Here is a 16,256-nt window from a genome sequence, read left to right as displayed (position 1 = left end):
GAAGAGCACACGTTATAATTCCAAGACGTTGACAGGCTATAACCAAAAGTAGGCTACTGCGCCGCATAACATACAAGTTTGATTTGTTATTATGAAAATAAATTGGCTTGCCGCTGCATATTTTCAAACATGGCGGGTAATGGCGGAAAATAAATACAACACAAATGCTACGAGTACTCGACCAATCAGAAATGTTCAGCGCTGCAAGCTCCACCCAAAAGGTTCCTGTACTTTCGGAAAGTACTACCCCCCGAGCAGGAAAGTTTTGGGGGGTAAAACAAAGCCCCCAGAACTAAATTTAGACCCTAGTTCCTGCGGTGGAAACGCACTGAGTTCCTCAAAAGGTTCCTAGTTCCGGGGTATAGTTCCTGCGGTGGAAACGCGGCTTTAATGGGATGAAAGTTGTTCTTGTAGACCAACATTCAATTATTATAAAACTATCAAATTTGAGACAAAAATTAATATCATCAACAATTTAATCAAGTAAGTATCTGTAAAATTAGCCATTGGACAAATAATATATTTTTTACATGTTGACTACAAAGTCAACAAGGATGTGGGAGACACAATGGGAGGCTGTAGTAAACTAGGTCTTGTTAGAACCAAAGTGTCATGGTAAATAGGCTTACTTACAATACCTGTGAATTTAAGATCATTTGATCTTTTCATGCACATGTTTTTAGAAGTACCACATACAAACATCTGCCTTTTACTAAAACATTTTAATCATACCAATAATCAAAGAGGACAGTCAAACTGAGTAACAGTTATAAGACAGATATTAAATAAAGTCTGCCGTGCTGTACAGCTGAGCCAAACTTATACAGTATTAAAAAGATAAGTGATGTGCTTGAAAAAGTTACTTCATACAACCATATTCCTTTTCACATTACTTGCAAGAGGTTTACTGGTATTTACATAGTGCAAAGGATGCCATTTGCAATTATTACTTGTTACACAGAAACTGGAGTAATACTCAAAGCAGAAATACAAATACACAGTACCACTCACTCAACATGGGATACTTGCATTATCCTCACGTTGCAATAACCCCAGGACATTCAGTAGACACCTGCCTACTCCCCACAGGTTGGGGCAAAATTTCACCCTATACCGTGTAACACCATGTTACATGAGGCAATAATATTGCTGATTGTTCATGATAATACAAATATTTGCACATTTTTTGCAAATTTCTAATGGTATATGTAGAACATCTTACAAACACAAAAAAAAATAATAATAATTCTTGGTACTTTACCCAGAGGAAGATACCTAGCCAATAGGAGTGTAACCGGGGCTGGGATCTTGCCTCTATATACCAGCACTGATCAAAAGGAGATGCCATCATTCACACTCCTTATAATATGTATCATGAGAAAGTAATGAGCACAAAAAAATAGAATATTTATTTTAAAAACACATCAAAACAAGAATATGTAGAAAAAATATAAGAAGGAACTATATGGAGAATAGTAAGAGCTCAAAATGAGCTAATCTGATAAATGCACACAAAAAAGATGCAGTCGTGCAGAATCTGCTATCAAAACAATGGGCTTATGTTTGAGGAAGACCTCATGCAGCCAAAATGCCTCATAAGAGTGCTGTAAACACAGGTAAAAAGTCAGACCCATTTCTGCACTATATGATATTGTACTCATGCGCATTTCTTTGTTAATAAACATGGGTTTTTTCCAAAAAGGTTTTTAAAGCAACTCTGAACATAGATGCTGCAACAACCTCTTTCATTAGTAAAGACGGAGCATAATTTCAAGAGTTTGTTCAGAGACCAAAGCCAAAAGTTGGAGTCAGGACCATATGGAATACCATAACTACGGTGCCACCGCATCAGGTATTCACATACTTAATCAAATTTTTTGCATGGTATTCTTGCAAGTGAGCAAACAGAAGAAAATCACGTTTTACATTTTGTTCATATTGGGAAGCCTTCCGGCCCTTTCAAACAATTGGTGACAGACACTGGAAAACAACATTGAAACTAGAGAAAGAAACAGAATGGTAACATTGATCATGAATGTTACATAATCCTGGAGTGGGCAGTCAGGCCAATGATCTTTGGATGGAAAATTAGAGAAGTAAACAGAACCACAGACAAAGGCCTAACAAACAGAACACCATATCACAAGTATGAGACCCAGTATTAATGCCAGAATAAGAATATCTTCAATCAATCAATTAAAAAAAGACTAGGAACTAAACAAGATCACACAGTATGCATTCACACCCCCAAGTCAGTTTAATCTGAACATGCCAAATATTACAGGCAATGGAATACTACAGTAAACTGTACATTTAATTTACATTAACAATCAACGTGTGTGTATGTCAGACCTGTATTACATTCTCTTCAAAGACTGCACAAATGACATGTTTTTGAAAAGCTGCTTTCTAAACATTTCCCAAGGTTAAAAACTGCATACAAGACTATGCTGTGAACAGTAACAGTTGATACCATAGCATTCTGTAAGTTCACACAGGTCAACCTGTGGTCACCTCCATATCACCACCCTGTGGACACTCTCCAATACTGCTGGGTGCAGTGTGTATTGAAATAGTGTAGATAAAACGGCAGAATGAGAGCATTGTTTTTTTTTTCCCTCAACAAAGAAGGTCAGGCTTACACATTCATTTTATATATTCATGCAAATAATGAATTTGTGAGGCCTTAAAGTATAAGCAATGCTGTGAGTGTAGGGAGGCTGGTTTGTCTGTTCTACGTGTGGGGAGGTTGATACATTTAAGAGTACGTTGTGCTGGAGTGATGTGTAGGTAGTTATATGGTGATGGCTGGGGTGTTAAGCTGGTGCACTGGGTGGTTTGTGTAAGGCTGGATGGTGATAGGGTGGGTTTTTATGAATGGTTGAAGTGTCTGCTTTCTGATTCCTGAGATGAGAGGGGTTAAAGCAGGAAGTAGTCAGCATGGGACACTCTAGGCCTCCAGTGTCTGTTCGGCTGGGTCCAGCCCTGGCTCGGACAGCTCGGAGGAGTCCAGCTCTTCCTCGTCACTGTGCCCCACTTCTCCACCTTCCTCTTCTTCGTCGTCCTCCTCCTCCTCCTCTTCTTCCTCTTCCTCGGCACTGTCGCGGACCCCTCCCACCTGCAGGTTCTGCAGCGTCTCAGAGACCCAGGACTCAATCCTGCTGCTGACAGACGGCACCTCCACGGAGACGGGCTCCTCCCCCTCCTCTTCCTCCTCCTCCTCCTCCAGCATGCCGGGCACCAGGGTGCTGGCCGTGCTGGTGATGGAGGGGGGCAGGCGGCGGTCGCGGCAGCTCCCGTCCAGGGACCCCGTCTCCGTGCTCTGCTGGGACGCCAGCTCCAGCCGGTCGTCGGGCCGCCCCTCCTCCCTCTCCGGCCCCGCCCCCGCCCTCACAGCCGGGGGTGCTACAGGGGCGGGCGGAGGGGCGGAGCCAGGCACGCTGTAGGCTGCCGTGACGTCCTGCCGGTCGCACTCTTCGCCCTCGTTCTCTGCCTCCGCACCATCAGACGACTCCACCATGTTCCTCCAGTTTGTCTCTGTGAGGGGGGAAGGGGAAGAAACAGCCAGATGAGCCTCTTTTTGAAATAACCGCAGTCAATTTGTTTGTTTTAAGTGCCTTGGATTGATGCTGATATTGAGGCAGAATTATACATATCTTTATCCAGAAGTTTCTTTTATACAATAATTGCTGTTTGTTGAATTAAAAACAAAGTAAGTAGTTTGTGGTAGCATTCCATTAGGGCTGATTAATCAGACACGACTGAATTTGCCCTGACTTGTATATCAATCTCTATAAATATGGTATTTACAAAGAAAAAACAACTTCTGCCAATTTACCACTGAAGAAGAAAAATAAAAGTGAGACTGAATGATTTTTGGCATGGTAGAGGACCGCATGCACCCTGCCGCCCGGCCCGCGGGGTCAGCGTACCGTACTCCCGCTCGTTGACCTCGGAGATGGGCTCGGAGATGACGCTGCAGAAGGAGATGGCGCTGGCGGCCGACGGGTTTCGCGAGTGGCCCATGTGGTGCGGGACCCTCTTCACCGTCTTCAGCGCCTCCTCGGCCTGCTCCTGCTCCAGCGCCGACACCATGTCCCGGTACGCCCGCCGAGCCTCCTCCGTCAGGGACACCAGCCGGCTGAACAGGCCCTGTTCAGAACAGACACACTCATCACTGACACACTCACAGACCCCAGGGGCACAGGCACACTCTGCACAGACCTGAGGGACACAGCCACACTCTGCACAGACCTGAGGGACACAGCCACACTCTGCACAGTGCCTGCACACAGCCACACTCTGCACAGTGCCTGCAGACACAGCCACACTCTGCACAGTGCCTGCAGACGCAGGTACACTTTGCACAGTGCCTGCAGACACAGTAACACACAGCACAGTGCCTGCAGACACAGCCACACTCTGCGCAGTGCCTGCAGACACAGGTACACTCAGCTCATGTAAGCGGTGCTGCTCCTCTCACCTCAGCCCCGGAGTAGTTGAAGATTCCCACCACACTGACTGGCACCAGCTTGTTGACGCAGCGACCCAGAGCCTTACGGCCAAGCGCAAACACGAAGGGGATCTCCTGCTCTCTCGCCATGGCGATGACGTTGTACAGAGCCTCATCCAGACCACCTGGTCCATAAACGTGCACACACACAGGGACACGTTAGCCTGACACTGATAAACTCTGCTAGCACAGTATCACGCTACACATAAATTACACACATACTCCAGCATAGGTCTGCTTTTTCACTTTGTGCCAATCGGCCAACTCAAAATCCTATGTAGTACACTCAAAAACATATGCCCTCATGTATTCACACACACACACACAAAAATGTGCACATGCTCACACACAAGTGGAAGCACGCACGCACGCACACACATGCAAATGCGCACGCACACACATAAGCGCTCATGCTCACATGCGTGCAAGCATGCACGCAAACATACACACCCTTGGCCTGGATCTTCTCGCAGTTGGGGGAGATGATGACACATTTGACGTTGTGGAGCCGCATGTGCTTGGTGACCTCCCGTAGGCCCATCACCAGCCTGCGCTTGGCTTTGGCCTTGATGGGGTCCTTCTGGTAAACCCGCTCCTGGAAACGCATCAGCTCCTGCAGCAGCAGCGTCACACTCTCATCTATGTCCTTATTCAGCACCTGGTTACAGTACCTGTACACACACACACACACACACACACACAAGCACACAAGAACCTGAATATTAAGGCATTAAAATTGACATATAATTGACATTTATGAAGTAAAAAGGTGAAAATAAAAGAGTGCGCTCCTGGTTAGCGGGCGGGGCAGGGCGCGGCCACTCACTCTCTGAAGCGCCGGCTATGGATTTTGGTGATGGCAGAGGTGGCCATGGGGCTGCCGATGCCCGAGCTGGCGGGTGACCCCTGGGAGATGGGCGTGATGCTGTACGGTGAGTTCTGACTGGCTGGTGACAGGGAGGCATCACTGGGCATGCTCAGTCCATTATCTATGGAAAACAAACCACAGATCACAGGACATCAGAGAAAGCCAAAAAAAACTGCACACTACACACAGACATCTCTCATATGTTTGTGCTATGGAGGAAAAAAAAACTGTCTCTGATAACAGACACAAAGCACTTTTGCTTTTTTCAAGGCACACATGTCCTGTAACTTGCTTTTTGGACAACACTGTACCCCCACAAAGCCACTTAGGATACTCTGTCATTTTTCAGTGTGCATGGGCTGAACTTCCATTGCCACTCTCCTGGATTCTATGGCTTTCACTGTGTTAATGGAGCATTGTGGGAAACTGAGGCTTTTACGCACCCTCCTGGGACACGCCCTGTGAGAGGTGCAGCTGTTCGTCTCCCTGCTCCTCCAGGTCTGTCCCGTCCTGATCCACTGAGGGCCTTCCCATCTTCCCTTCTCTCTCCTTCAGAATGACCTGAGACCAGAAGACAGAGGGGTGAGTACGGAGAGGGTGATCTTTCACGAGTGTGTGATGTCACCGTATCTTTCCCTGTGGCAAAAGCCACCCTCTTTAATGTTCAGCCATTCCTCCCCGCCCCACCCTATCCGACCATGATGCACGCTACCTTGCCCAGACCCATGCTACGTTACCATAACCCACTCCACCCTAACTTTACCCCACGCTGACTGCCTTTCCCCCAGCCCCTTCCCAGCCACGCCTACCTTTTTCAGTGCGGTGGGCCTTTTCACTTTGGGGATCTCGCGCTCCTTCCCTCTCTTCATGCGGGGGGCGCTGGAGTCCAGGATGTTGTGAGGTGCGCTGTAGTGGGGGCTCTTCATCGCTGATGCACTGCCCCCCCTGTCGCTGCAGTGGAAGACGGCTGTTGTGCCAACTGTCAAAGAAACAAAGCTTCAGACAACCTCTCTGGTTGGGGCAGTTCCCTCATCTGGAAATGTGTTTGGGCGGGGCAGATTACCTGCGTAGGACAGGGGCTTGGTGTGGGCGTTTGGGCAGGGGGCAGATTACCTGCGTAGGACAGGGGCTTGGTGTGGGTGTTTGGGTAGGGTACATTACCTGTGTAGGACAGGGGCTTGGTGTTGTTGATCTGTCTGGCTCTCATTGCCTGCTGTTGCCTTTCCAGGGCAGCCAGCATGTCGCCCAAGTCCAGCTGCACCGGCAGCTTGCTCTTCTTCCCTGCTGCCTTCGTCAGCGCCTCCTACAGGCAGAGGCAGCAATGACTACAGCACAGGTGATCACAAATGCATGCATATCCTCGCACGTATACATAGATACACACACACAATATCTGTGTCACGCATAAATAACTGCATAACAGCCACAGACGCTTGTGCGACAAAGACCTTTGTCACAGGAAGTGCACTTCATTAGCTAAGCGGATCAGCGTCATCACAACCGCACTCAGTCTTCACACACAGCAGCAGCAGAAAAGGAAAGAAGTGGGGCCAAAGGCAGAAAAAGCCCCGCATCATTTCCTGTGGAGCTGACTGGCCTGGCTCAGAGCAGCGCGGTGTACCTGCAGTTTCCGCTGCTCCATGCTGATCTCAGAGTACTCCTGCGCCGTGGCCAGCGCCGCCGCCAGCGCCTTCTTCCTCTGGCTCTTGGCCCGCTTAGGCACGGAGGTAGTGATGGGGATGGGTGTCTGCACAATGCTGATGGGCGAGCTCTCCGGAAGGTTGTCCAGCTGCAACACGTGGGTGGAGAGAGAAGGGTGGTCAGTACCACTCTCATTACAGAATCATAGTGCTCAGTAGGTACTCTCACATATCTTTTATTTATTTACAGCGTGGAGGGAGCACCCATTTTTATTAATTTGCTCAGTAGGATCCTATACCCATACAGCTGGATATTTTACTGAAGCAATTCAGGCAGTACATTGCTAAAGGACACAGTGTCACAGCTAAGATTTGAAATTAAATCATACTATCCATTTGTACTGCTGGACATTGTTCACAGGCACAACTGCAAGTGCCCAATTAAGGAATCAAACCTGTCACCTTCTGGTTATAAGTTCTTTGTTCCCTTAACAGCACTTCCATTATATCGCACATGAAGGAACTTGTGAATTGCTCTTGTATCCAGCCCACACAGCATGTTTCCCCATGCAGATATGTGGTAACGTGGGAGTGTAAAAGTGCAACAGTGTATACTGCAACAGTTTAACAGTGTCACAGTGTGGTAGTGTGGCTCTGTAGGAAAACAAGGCTCATCAAATCAGTGCACCCCTCTACCTACCCCATTTTTAGTGATTTTTGGCTGGGCTTCCTCTGGTTTACTCAAGACAGGAGCTCCTGTAGAGGCCAGCTGAGGAAACTCATCTTCATCCTGGGAGAGAGTTTGGGGAGGGCCATCAGATGAGGTTATGGAAGTCACCAGGGCAGCATGTGTACTTTACATATGAAAGGAACACGTTTTGGAAAGCAACCCCACCTCAAAATATAGGGGCTCCGTGGTCATCCCAGTGTGAGTGCGTGCAGTCTGCACCCCTCCGTCCTGGAGCCTGTTCTGTAGGCCACACCCCCTCTCTGCAGCTACACTGATGCTGCTGCCACGCCCGTGGTGTCCTGCCTGCAGGTCCAGCTAGGGAGGTTTGAGAGGGCGAGGTCAGAGGTCAGACAGGTGGGATCCCAGCATGAACTCCGCCTCTCACCAGAGGTCTGACTCCTTTAGGAGAGTCCTTTTCTCTGACTAGCACTTTGTCATCCCTTTCATTTTAAAAAGAGCACAAATGTGAGTTCCGCCTCAGCTTTCCGATCCCTTGCTCGAGCAGGTTCTGGTTCTTGTCCCGTTACCTGGTTACCAGCTGGGTCTCCCCATCAAAATTCAAGCAGGTTTTAGGCATTTTATGGGCTTACGTTTGCAATTATCCTCATACTTCCTTCTGGCAGTCTTTATGTATTAAAATGAATAAACTGAATTTCAGACATGGCATCATACACAGTTTAACAGATACAGGGGTCTACAGCTGGCCTGCGCATGGGACCTTTACCTGGGCATAGCTTCTTGGCTCAGGTGCGCTTCCAGCTCGGAGAAAGGCGGCCTTCCGATTCATCCAAGGCTTCTGTGAGGCCATGTTCACCCAGCTCAAGGCTGCACACAAACAATGCAAATCAGCAAGCAAAGCTCAGGATATTTACAGCTGCTCAAATATATCTTTAACCACAGAAGACACACAAAGTGAGCTCACCGGTCATTACGCCTGCTTCAACTCCCTGCAGAAAACAGAAACAAAACAAGACTGAAAAAAACAGTCTGCTTTCATAGGCATTATGTCTCCCTCAACTTCAGAGGTGTCAAAAGAGGTGTCCTGAAGGGCCAGTGTCTGCAGTTGTTGTGTGACATAGTTTCAATCACTTTCAAATGTGCATACACATTTTAACGAATCAGTGACTTAAATTAAACATGCAAATGCTGGAAAACTAGAAAGACCTGCTTACACTGCAGGCCCTCCAGGACTGGAGTGCAATTTATCCCAGGCCTGGTGGATAAATGCTTTCGACATTTTTCCAGATCACTCATTGCACAACCACACGGTATGTTCTCTCTTAAAAGGTTGTTGTACCTTGCAAAAAATGTGATACTTAACGGGACGCTTGAGCAAACAGGAAGTGAAAGTACAGGACATTCCAGAACACAGAGAATTCCAGAACACTGCGAGGCTGCAGTGTTCCAGTGTGCAGTGAGATGGGGTTTCATAATGCAGTGTACAGTGAGCTCGTGTGTTTCAGAGCGCCAAGCGCAGTGAGGCAGTGTTTAGCGAGACTAGTGTTCAGCGAGTGTGCTGAGCGGGGCATACTGTAGTAGAGGCGGGGTCAGGGGGGCGGAGGCCCAATCTTGTTTGGTTGTGTTTGGGGCTGCAGTATCCGCTGTCGCTGTCGATGTCTGCTTCGTTGGCAGCGTGCTCGCTGGACGACTCAGTCACCTGGGGAGACGCCCGCCTCCGCCGCACCCGGCTCTTCCACAGCAGCGGGCTGGCCCTCTCCGACAGGGTCGCCCCGGCAACCTCCGCCGGGAAATCTGAGGGGAGCACGGGTCAGGACGTCACGCACGCAGCCTCCGCTCTGCGACGCAACGCGGGCCTTTCTGACTCAACCCCCCCGCATTCCCCGAATGCCTGCGCAGTTAGGTGTCGAGAAGCAGCGCAGCCTCGTCTTCACAGGGAAAAGAAACTGCGCACTTCCTGAAACTCTCCAGCGGAGCAGATCAGGGCTTTGGAATGAACTGGGCCATGCACAACACAACTATGCACGACACGCTGGCTTTTCAGTTTCTCCTCGGATGTATTCAGTTTAGGGAGAACTTCTTACTGTCTCAAAGCCCATAAAACAATAAAATTTTCATTAAATCTGCAAGGTAATCACTGAGCCAGCACACAGCAGGAAAACTATATTACAAACTTCACCCCGAACTTTGTACCTGTGAGCCAGGCACTTAAAACCTGAAATGCTTCAGTAATTGCCCCAGCCGTACACATTAATGTAATTCAATCCAAGTGTACGCTGTGAAACGGTTTCCGGGTAAGAGCAACCAGTTAAATGCCTAAACTTGAACATGTATACATTCCAGCTGTGTAAAGGGATCTCTGGTTTACAGTTTTTTTTTTTTAGGAGTCAAGAGAATGGAGCTGAAGGAGTGTGTGAGCTCTGTATTGATGCATTAAGTCTTTTTCTGCCTGTGTACAGAACGCACTCTCAGCACTGAGAGTGGGTGGGGAAGCGGGTAGGCGTGGGCATGACCGCGTTCCCCGTTACGGTCCTAATGTTCACATACCGGTCTGCTGAGTGGCGTCCACCAGAAGGACCGTCTTTGACCTGCTGCCTGGGCCCGACACTCCAGTCTCTTTCTGAACCGCCACACTCCTCATGGGCGGTCTCTTGGCTCTCATTGGCTGAGAGAACTGCTGTAAGGACGACACTGAGAAATGTCAGATCAAACTGACCAGACGGGTGTTCATAACGCTCATCTATACTTCGGATTTGTGTGCGTGAGTGTATAGTGTGTCGTGTATGTGCGCATGTGTTTGTGCGCTGCGTGTATGTGTGTGTATTTATAATCTGTGATGTGTGAGCATGTGTGCGTGTGTATGTACTATGTGTGTGTGTGTGTGTGGAGTGCGTGTGTGGGCGGCGTGTGCATGTGTGTGTGTGCATGTACATGTGTGTATAGTGTGTATGTGTGGTGTGTGTGTGTATGTGCATGTGTGCGCATGTGTGTGCATGTACAGTGTGGTAGTCCTCACCATGGGTAGCACAGGGGTCTGTAGGGTGCCTCTCCCTCTCTGACAGGCTACACTGAATTCCTGTCCGGGGGGCAGAGGGCGGTCGCTGCAGTCAGCCGGCATGGGGCTGACCACGCCCGTCTGCAGGGGCCCTCCATAGGGCGTGGAGAAGGGGGGGTAGAACCCCATCATGGGCGAGCAGGGGGTTGGCAGTAGCTGGTAATAGGCATAGTCACTGGACACGGGGGCCTGGGGGGAGGTCAGGAGGGGGTAGGCCAGGTACGGTCCCCCAGGACCAGAGCTGGGCTGCTGCCAGCGAGGATCCCCAGTGCACAGAGAGTACCTGCTGCACACACACACAAACACACATCAGCACATACAGACATGCACATAGACACACACACACACACAAGCACATACATGTACACACACACACACACACACACACACACACACACACACACTATACACACACTATACACACACAGTCTAGCTGATTACTTTCCATATCAGCCACTTCCTTACATTCAGAATGGAGAGGAAGGGAAGTAACTGTGGCAGTGTGCAGGATGCAGCAGCCCTCACCAAATGGAAATATGAGCGTGCCGATTCCTGTTCCGGCCCTCATGGCACACATTAACACTCTATGCTCGTTCAGCAGCACAAATACACAATATACTCCTCTCTGCCTATTTCTCCATAAAAAAACAATCCTCTTGATACTATCAGACAGACAACTCACACAAAAACAAATCTGTAATACTTTATGGAAAATGAAATGCAGCTGTCAGGCATAAAATCCCAAATTCCCTTGAGAACATCCGACCATATGAGCATGAGCAGACCACAGGCCCAATAAAGAACCACTCCTGATTCATGATTCATGATTCTATAACCTCACACCCCCCCCCCCCCACCACCCCATCACAATTTGATGTTGTGAGTGTTTGGCAGTGAAAAAGGGGGCATACCTGTTAGGCTGGTTTTCCTGGACAAAGGGGAAGCAGGTAATGAGGTAGCTTGGGATGGGAGTGGCCTCTGCTCCTGCCCCTCCCCCCTCTCTGGACCAGTTCATGGTCACCGGGGCGACATCTCCTCCTTTCCTCTGCGGGATGAAAGGCTCCACCTCAGCGGACAGCTTCACATCCTGCCAGATGCACAACCAATCAAAGCCAGGCATTTTTACCCAAAACCACCCAACACAACTGCCACACACACACACACACAGGGTACACATACACATTTTACACAAATTGACACACAAACACACTCTCTACAAAAACACACATCATACTTTAAACACATACACACACACACACACACACAGACACAGGCTAAACTAAACCTGGAAGAATCCATATTAAATAGACCCTTCTGATCCTTCAATCTGCTTACTTACTTCTGAAGAACTGTAGTAAAAAACCAAGATAAGTGACCAAATCCAATCAATTAGATATCCAATTAAAGCTCATAAAGAAATAATCTTCAGAGAAATATCAAAACCTCACAAAGAAAGACAGGACGTAGCTTATATAATACATGTCCATCCATTGCTTTCTGGGAATTATGATTTAAGGGAGACAGCAAACGTGTCTACGCTGGCTGTTATTAATAGCGCAGTATTTCAGGTCTCTGTGTCAAGGCACTTTTTATTGCATTCAGCAGAAATGCGTGGGCAGCCTCTGAGCATTCCTCTTATTTGTGGTGTCAAAACAGGTATGACAGAAAGCATTACATAAGGTTAATAGAGTAGGACAGTAGAAGCATTCTATGGTCTGCTGGTTTCAGAGCTATGACACAGGAAAACAGGCGGAGGTTTTTTCATACCAGCTGTTCGGTCAGACTGTCAGCCTTGCTGATTGTGCCTCTGTCAGCTGCTGACTGGATTTGTTTTAAATACATTTATTAATTGAACTAGTTGAATGCTTCAGATTTTTAGCCCATATTCCTGGTGACTGGAGTAAAATCACTGCAAAGATGCAACTGTTCCTTGAACATGAATCAGGGTAATAGCCTACTGCTGAGGCTTTCAAAAGGCCACAAACCACACAATTTGACAGTAGCGTACATATGAGGCCAGAACAAACCGAGAAATCAAAACACACACCTGGAAAGGCTCACTGATGTGTAATATGTCCAACACCACATCATTTAATTAATGTCCATCAGTATGACACAACAATATTCACACAATCCCACAGCATGATCTGCTTTCCCACCACACACACGCACACACACAGTGCAGACAGAGCATCTTTGGGTTTTTTGTCTGAATGCTTCAAAAAATATCATCTTTCTCTTCTCCCATGTAAATGTCCTAAATACAGGCATATATGGACTGTCATTCTGCAGAGTGTTTATGGGAGAGGTCATGGTCATTACTGTTCATCACATTGGGGATAACAGACAGTCCATAAAATCAGCATGTGAGCTGTAAGCTTGAATAAATGGAAAGGGAACCCCCTTAAAAAAGGAACAATCCTCGTTGTGATGGAAAACAGTTGTTGGGCCATCAGCAAGACAAGTCAATTTATATTCCCTCCCACGGCTGTAACACAGCCCAGTTGTTTCACGTAAAACTAAAAGGGAGAATATCACCCGGTAAAGTGCATAGGTCCACGCTGACAACTGTTGCATCTGGCCTAACGGCTAATCATTTTCTGCTGCCATTAATACTTATTTCTGAAGGTTTCATGACAAACATGTGTCCAGTCACACAGTCATGTGATCTCATGCCCATACCACTGTCGAGGTAGTGTGGGGAAAACAAGGGACTGAAAAAAGAACAGATAAACAATGCAACCGTTCTGTCTCTGTACCGTTACAGTAACCTCAAACACCAACCTCTAATGTTAATGAACCCAACTGAAATATTTCTAAAATATTGATACGGGTGAAACTTGGTGGAGCACCGGTACACACCGTACTGATCGCTACACAGTGAAACTGTTTCCCTGTTTACGGAGCAGGCTCACGGGAACGTCATAAGAATCCCATTAATGCAGACAGACCAGACATACTTGAATTACACCAAGCTATCAACAATACGTCATCTAAGCACCGTGTGGCAACTCTCGTGCATTTTAAAGGAATATCTATTAACGCCTTAATAGCAACAGCTTTGTTTGTTTTTTTGGCAATCTTTCTTTAACTGGGAATTTTCAGTAAATCAAATTCTAATACCTTAGTTAGCTAATTATACCCGTAATGTTCTTTCGAGTTGATGCATTTGAGTTAACAACTACTGAAACAATTGACAGGCGATATAGCCCGCAAACTAACAGTAAGTGTAAGGATCTGTTGAAACACGTTGCAAACTCAATAAGCATCATTATTTAGTCAAACAAAAGGATAAAGCTTTTCCTGGACACTGTTAGCTTGCAAGCTGTATAGCACATATAAGCTACATATGGGTAAGTCGCACCAGCAACATGGTCGCAGACAGTGATAGCGAGCCCACCATCTCGCCCTGCGTAGATGGTTTTATGTTACAGCGAGTGGACATCAAAGAAATGTTTTGCGATATGAACTGATCCGAATATGTCTTTGCGGCAATAAGTAACCTGGCGGACTTGTCACATTCGGCCTAGAAAACGTTAGCAAACTACCTGGCTTACTAGAACCTACCACACTAAAATCCATTTCAACGTTAAGTTTTACAATCCTGTTTACCTTGTTGTCGCTATGGTCCATGTCAGTCACCGACCGGTTCCGTGACAGACCCGCTTCTAGAGCGCGGCTAATGTCAGCATGTTATTTTCAGCATGGTCAATTCTATGCGCTCAGTGCAAAAACACATCCAGTTCTTACCGCTACTGGTAGCAACTGCGCACGTTTCCTGGACTTAGCTAAAAAGCCAGCTGTTTCTTTTTACAGACAGAACGCAGACAAATGAATGGGCGGAGAGTCATATGGTACGGAAGCTACAAGGGATCAAAAATTCACGTCAGACTCCGTATTTGTATAATCTCAGCAAAAAAAAGCGTTTCCAACGTGCAAAAAATGTTACTCACTCATACAAAGCACTATCGATAAATCAATGATTGAAACTTGCAAATTGTTGGCCTGCCGTTAAAACTATTGATATCAAAATGAAGTCATAACAAACCATATCGGCTATCTCCAAATTAAACAAGCTCTATTCCAAAGCAATGCTACGCAATGTTTCCTAAAAAAATTTAATGTAATTTAGCCCTGTGTTTTTTAATCTTAGCATCCGAAGAGAATGTGGTCAAATTATTTGTCACTTGAAAGTGTGAAATGCCAATCATTTATTAATATGTTACTATGCAATTCAGCTGTGTTAAATATTTAAATATACATGTGGCTGGGCAAAGCCTGAAATTGTAGTCTGAAGTTGAAGGGCCTACAGTGTAGTCAGGTAGCGGCCAGAGTCATGAATAGGGTTGGGAACCAAAACCCGGCAGCATTATGGCACCAGTCCCAATGCGAACAGTAGGCCTACCCACCGGACCATATCACAACGAATACCTACTGGACCCCTATCATAAACTTAACTAGTTGTACTGTTGTTAGCAGCAGCAACTAAATTTTATATCAGTCTTTAACAGTGCTGTGGAGAAATTATAGCCCACTCCTCTTTGCAGAACTACTTGATTCAGATCCTGCCACAGCATTTCCAATGGGTTCAAGGCAGGACTTTGATTAGACCACACAAAAACTTTACTATTGTTTCTTTTAAACCATTCAGATGTGGACTTGCTTTTGTGCTTTGGATCATTGTCTATCTGTATAACACAATTATGCTTCAGCGTCAGCTCACAGACAAATGAGAAGACATAAAAAATCTTCTGGGACAGAGCAGAATTCATGGTTACTTCAATGATGGCGTCCAGGTTCCGAGGCAGCAAACATCCCCAAACCATCACACTCCCACCCCCATGTTTGACTGTTGACATGTTCTTACTGCATAATTCTGCATTTGCTTCATGCCAAACATAATGGGACCTGTCGTCCAAAAAGTTTCACTTATGACTCATCTGTCCATAGAACATTATCCCAAAAAGCATCCAGGTGCTTTGTCACAAATGTGAAACAAGCATTGATGTTTGTCTTGGTTAATAGTGGTTTCCTTTTTGCTACTCTCCCATGAATCCAATTTTTGCCCAGTTGCTTGTCATTGAGGAGTCATGAACACTAACCTTAGCTGGGGCTATAGTGGCCTGTAGTTCTTTGGATGCTCTTCTGGGATCATTTCAGAATTTCTGGATGAGTTGTCGCTGCATCTTTGGAGAAATTTTTGCAGGCCGGCCACTCCTGGGAAGATTCACCAATGTTCCTAGTGTTCTCTATTTGGAGATAATGGCTCTCATTGTGGTTCAGTGGCTCTCACTGTGGTTCACTGTGGTCCCAGAGCCTTAGAAAATAATTTGTAATCTTTCCCAGACTGATATATTTCAACATTTTTTTTTCACATCTCTTCTGGAATTTCCTTTGATCATGGCATATTGTGCTTGTGGAAAATTTGTGGTTCCAACTTCACTCCGATGGTAAGGTTCAAAACTTTTTCACATGGGTGTTGTGAAAAAGGG

The 16,256-nt window shown here is 46.6% G+C and overlaps 1 protein-coding gene across 4 annotated transcripts; it reads right to left on the bottom strand.

Moving 5' to 3' along the window:
- Positions 1-703: 703 nt before the first annotated feature.
- LOC135241819 (selenocysteine insertion sequence-binding protein 2-like) lies at positions 704-14,589 on the bottom strand. Of its 4 annotated transcripts, none has more exons than XM_064312524.1 (18): positions 14,377-14,589; positions 11,676-11,851; positions 10,726-11,047; positions 10,257-10,386; positions 9,283-9,503; positions 8,674-8,698; positions 8,476-8,576; positions 7,917-8,066; positions 7,722-7,811; positions 7,003-7,170; positions 6,543-6,684; positions 6,191-6,360; positions 5,825-5,942; positions 5,340-5,502; positions 4,964-5,184; positions 4,484-4,638; positions 3,933-4,152; positions 704-3,537 (listed from the first exon to the last, which is right to left on the bottom strand). In XM_064312524.1, exons 1-18 carry the CDS (start codon positions 14,395-14,397, stop codon positions 2,951-2,953), a joined length of 3,180 nt encoding a protein of 1,059 aa, XP_064168594.1. In that variant the 5' UTR covers positions 14,398-14,589; the 3' UTR covers positions 704-2,950. The 4 variants fall into 4 exon arrangements, with proteins under 4 accessions (XP_064168594.1, XP_064168592.1, XP_064168595.1 ...); XM_064312522.1 differs by having other exon boundaries at positions 10,726-11,050; positions 14,377-14,588; XM_064312525.1 differs by having other exon boundaries at positions 9,409-9,503; positions 10,726-11,050; positions 14,377-14,588.
- Between the last annotated feature and the right edge of the window lie 1,667 nt (positions 14,590-16,256).

The sequence above is a fragment of the Anguilla rostrata genome, chromosome 16, assembly GCF_018555375.3.
Source record: "Anguilla rostrata isolate EN2019 chromosome 16, ASM1855537v3, whole genome shotgun sequence".
Classification (NCBI taxonomy): Eukaryota; Metazoa; Chordata; class Actinopteri; order Anguilliformes; family Anguillidae; genus Anguilla; species Anguilla rostrata.
The sequence above is the reverse complement of the archived record's forward strand: the minus strand, read 5'-3'. Positions and strand labels throughout refer to the sequence as shown.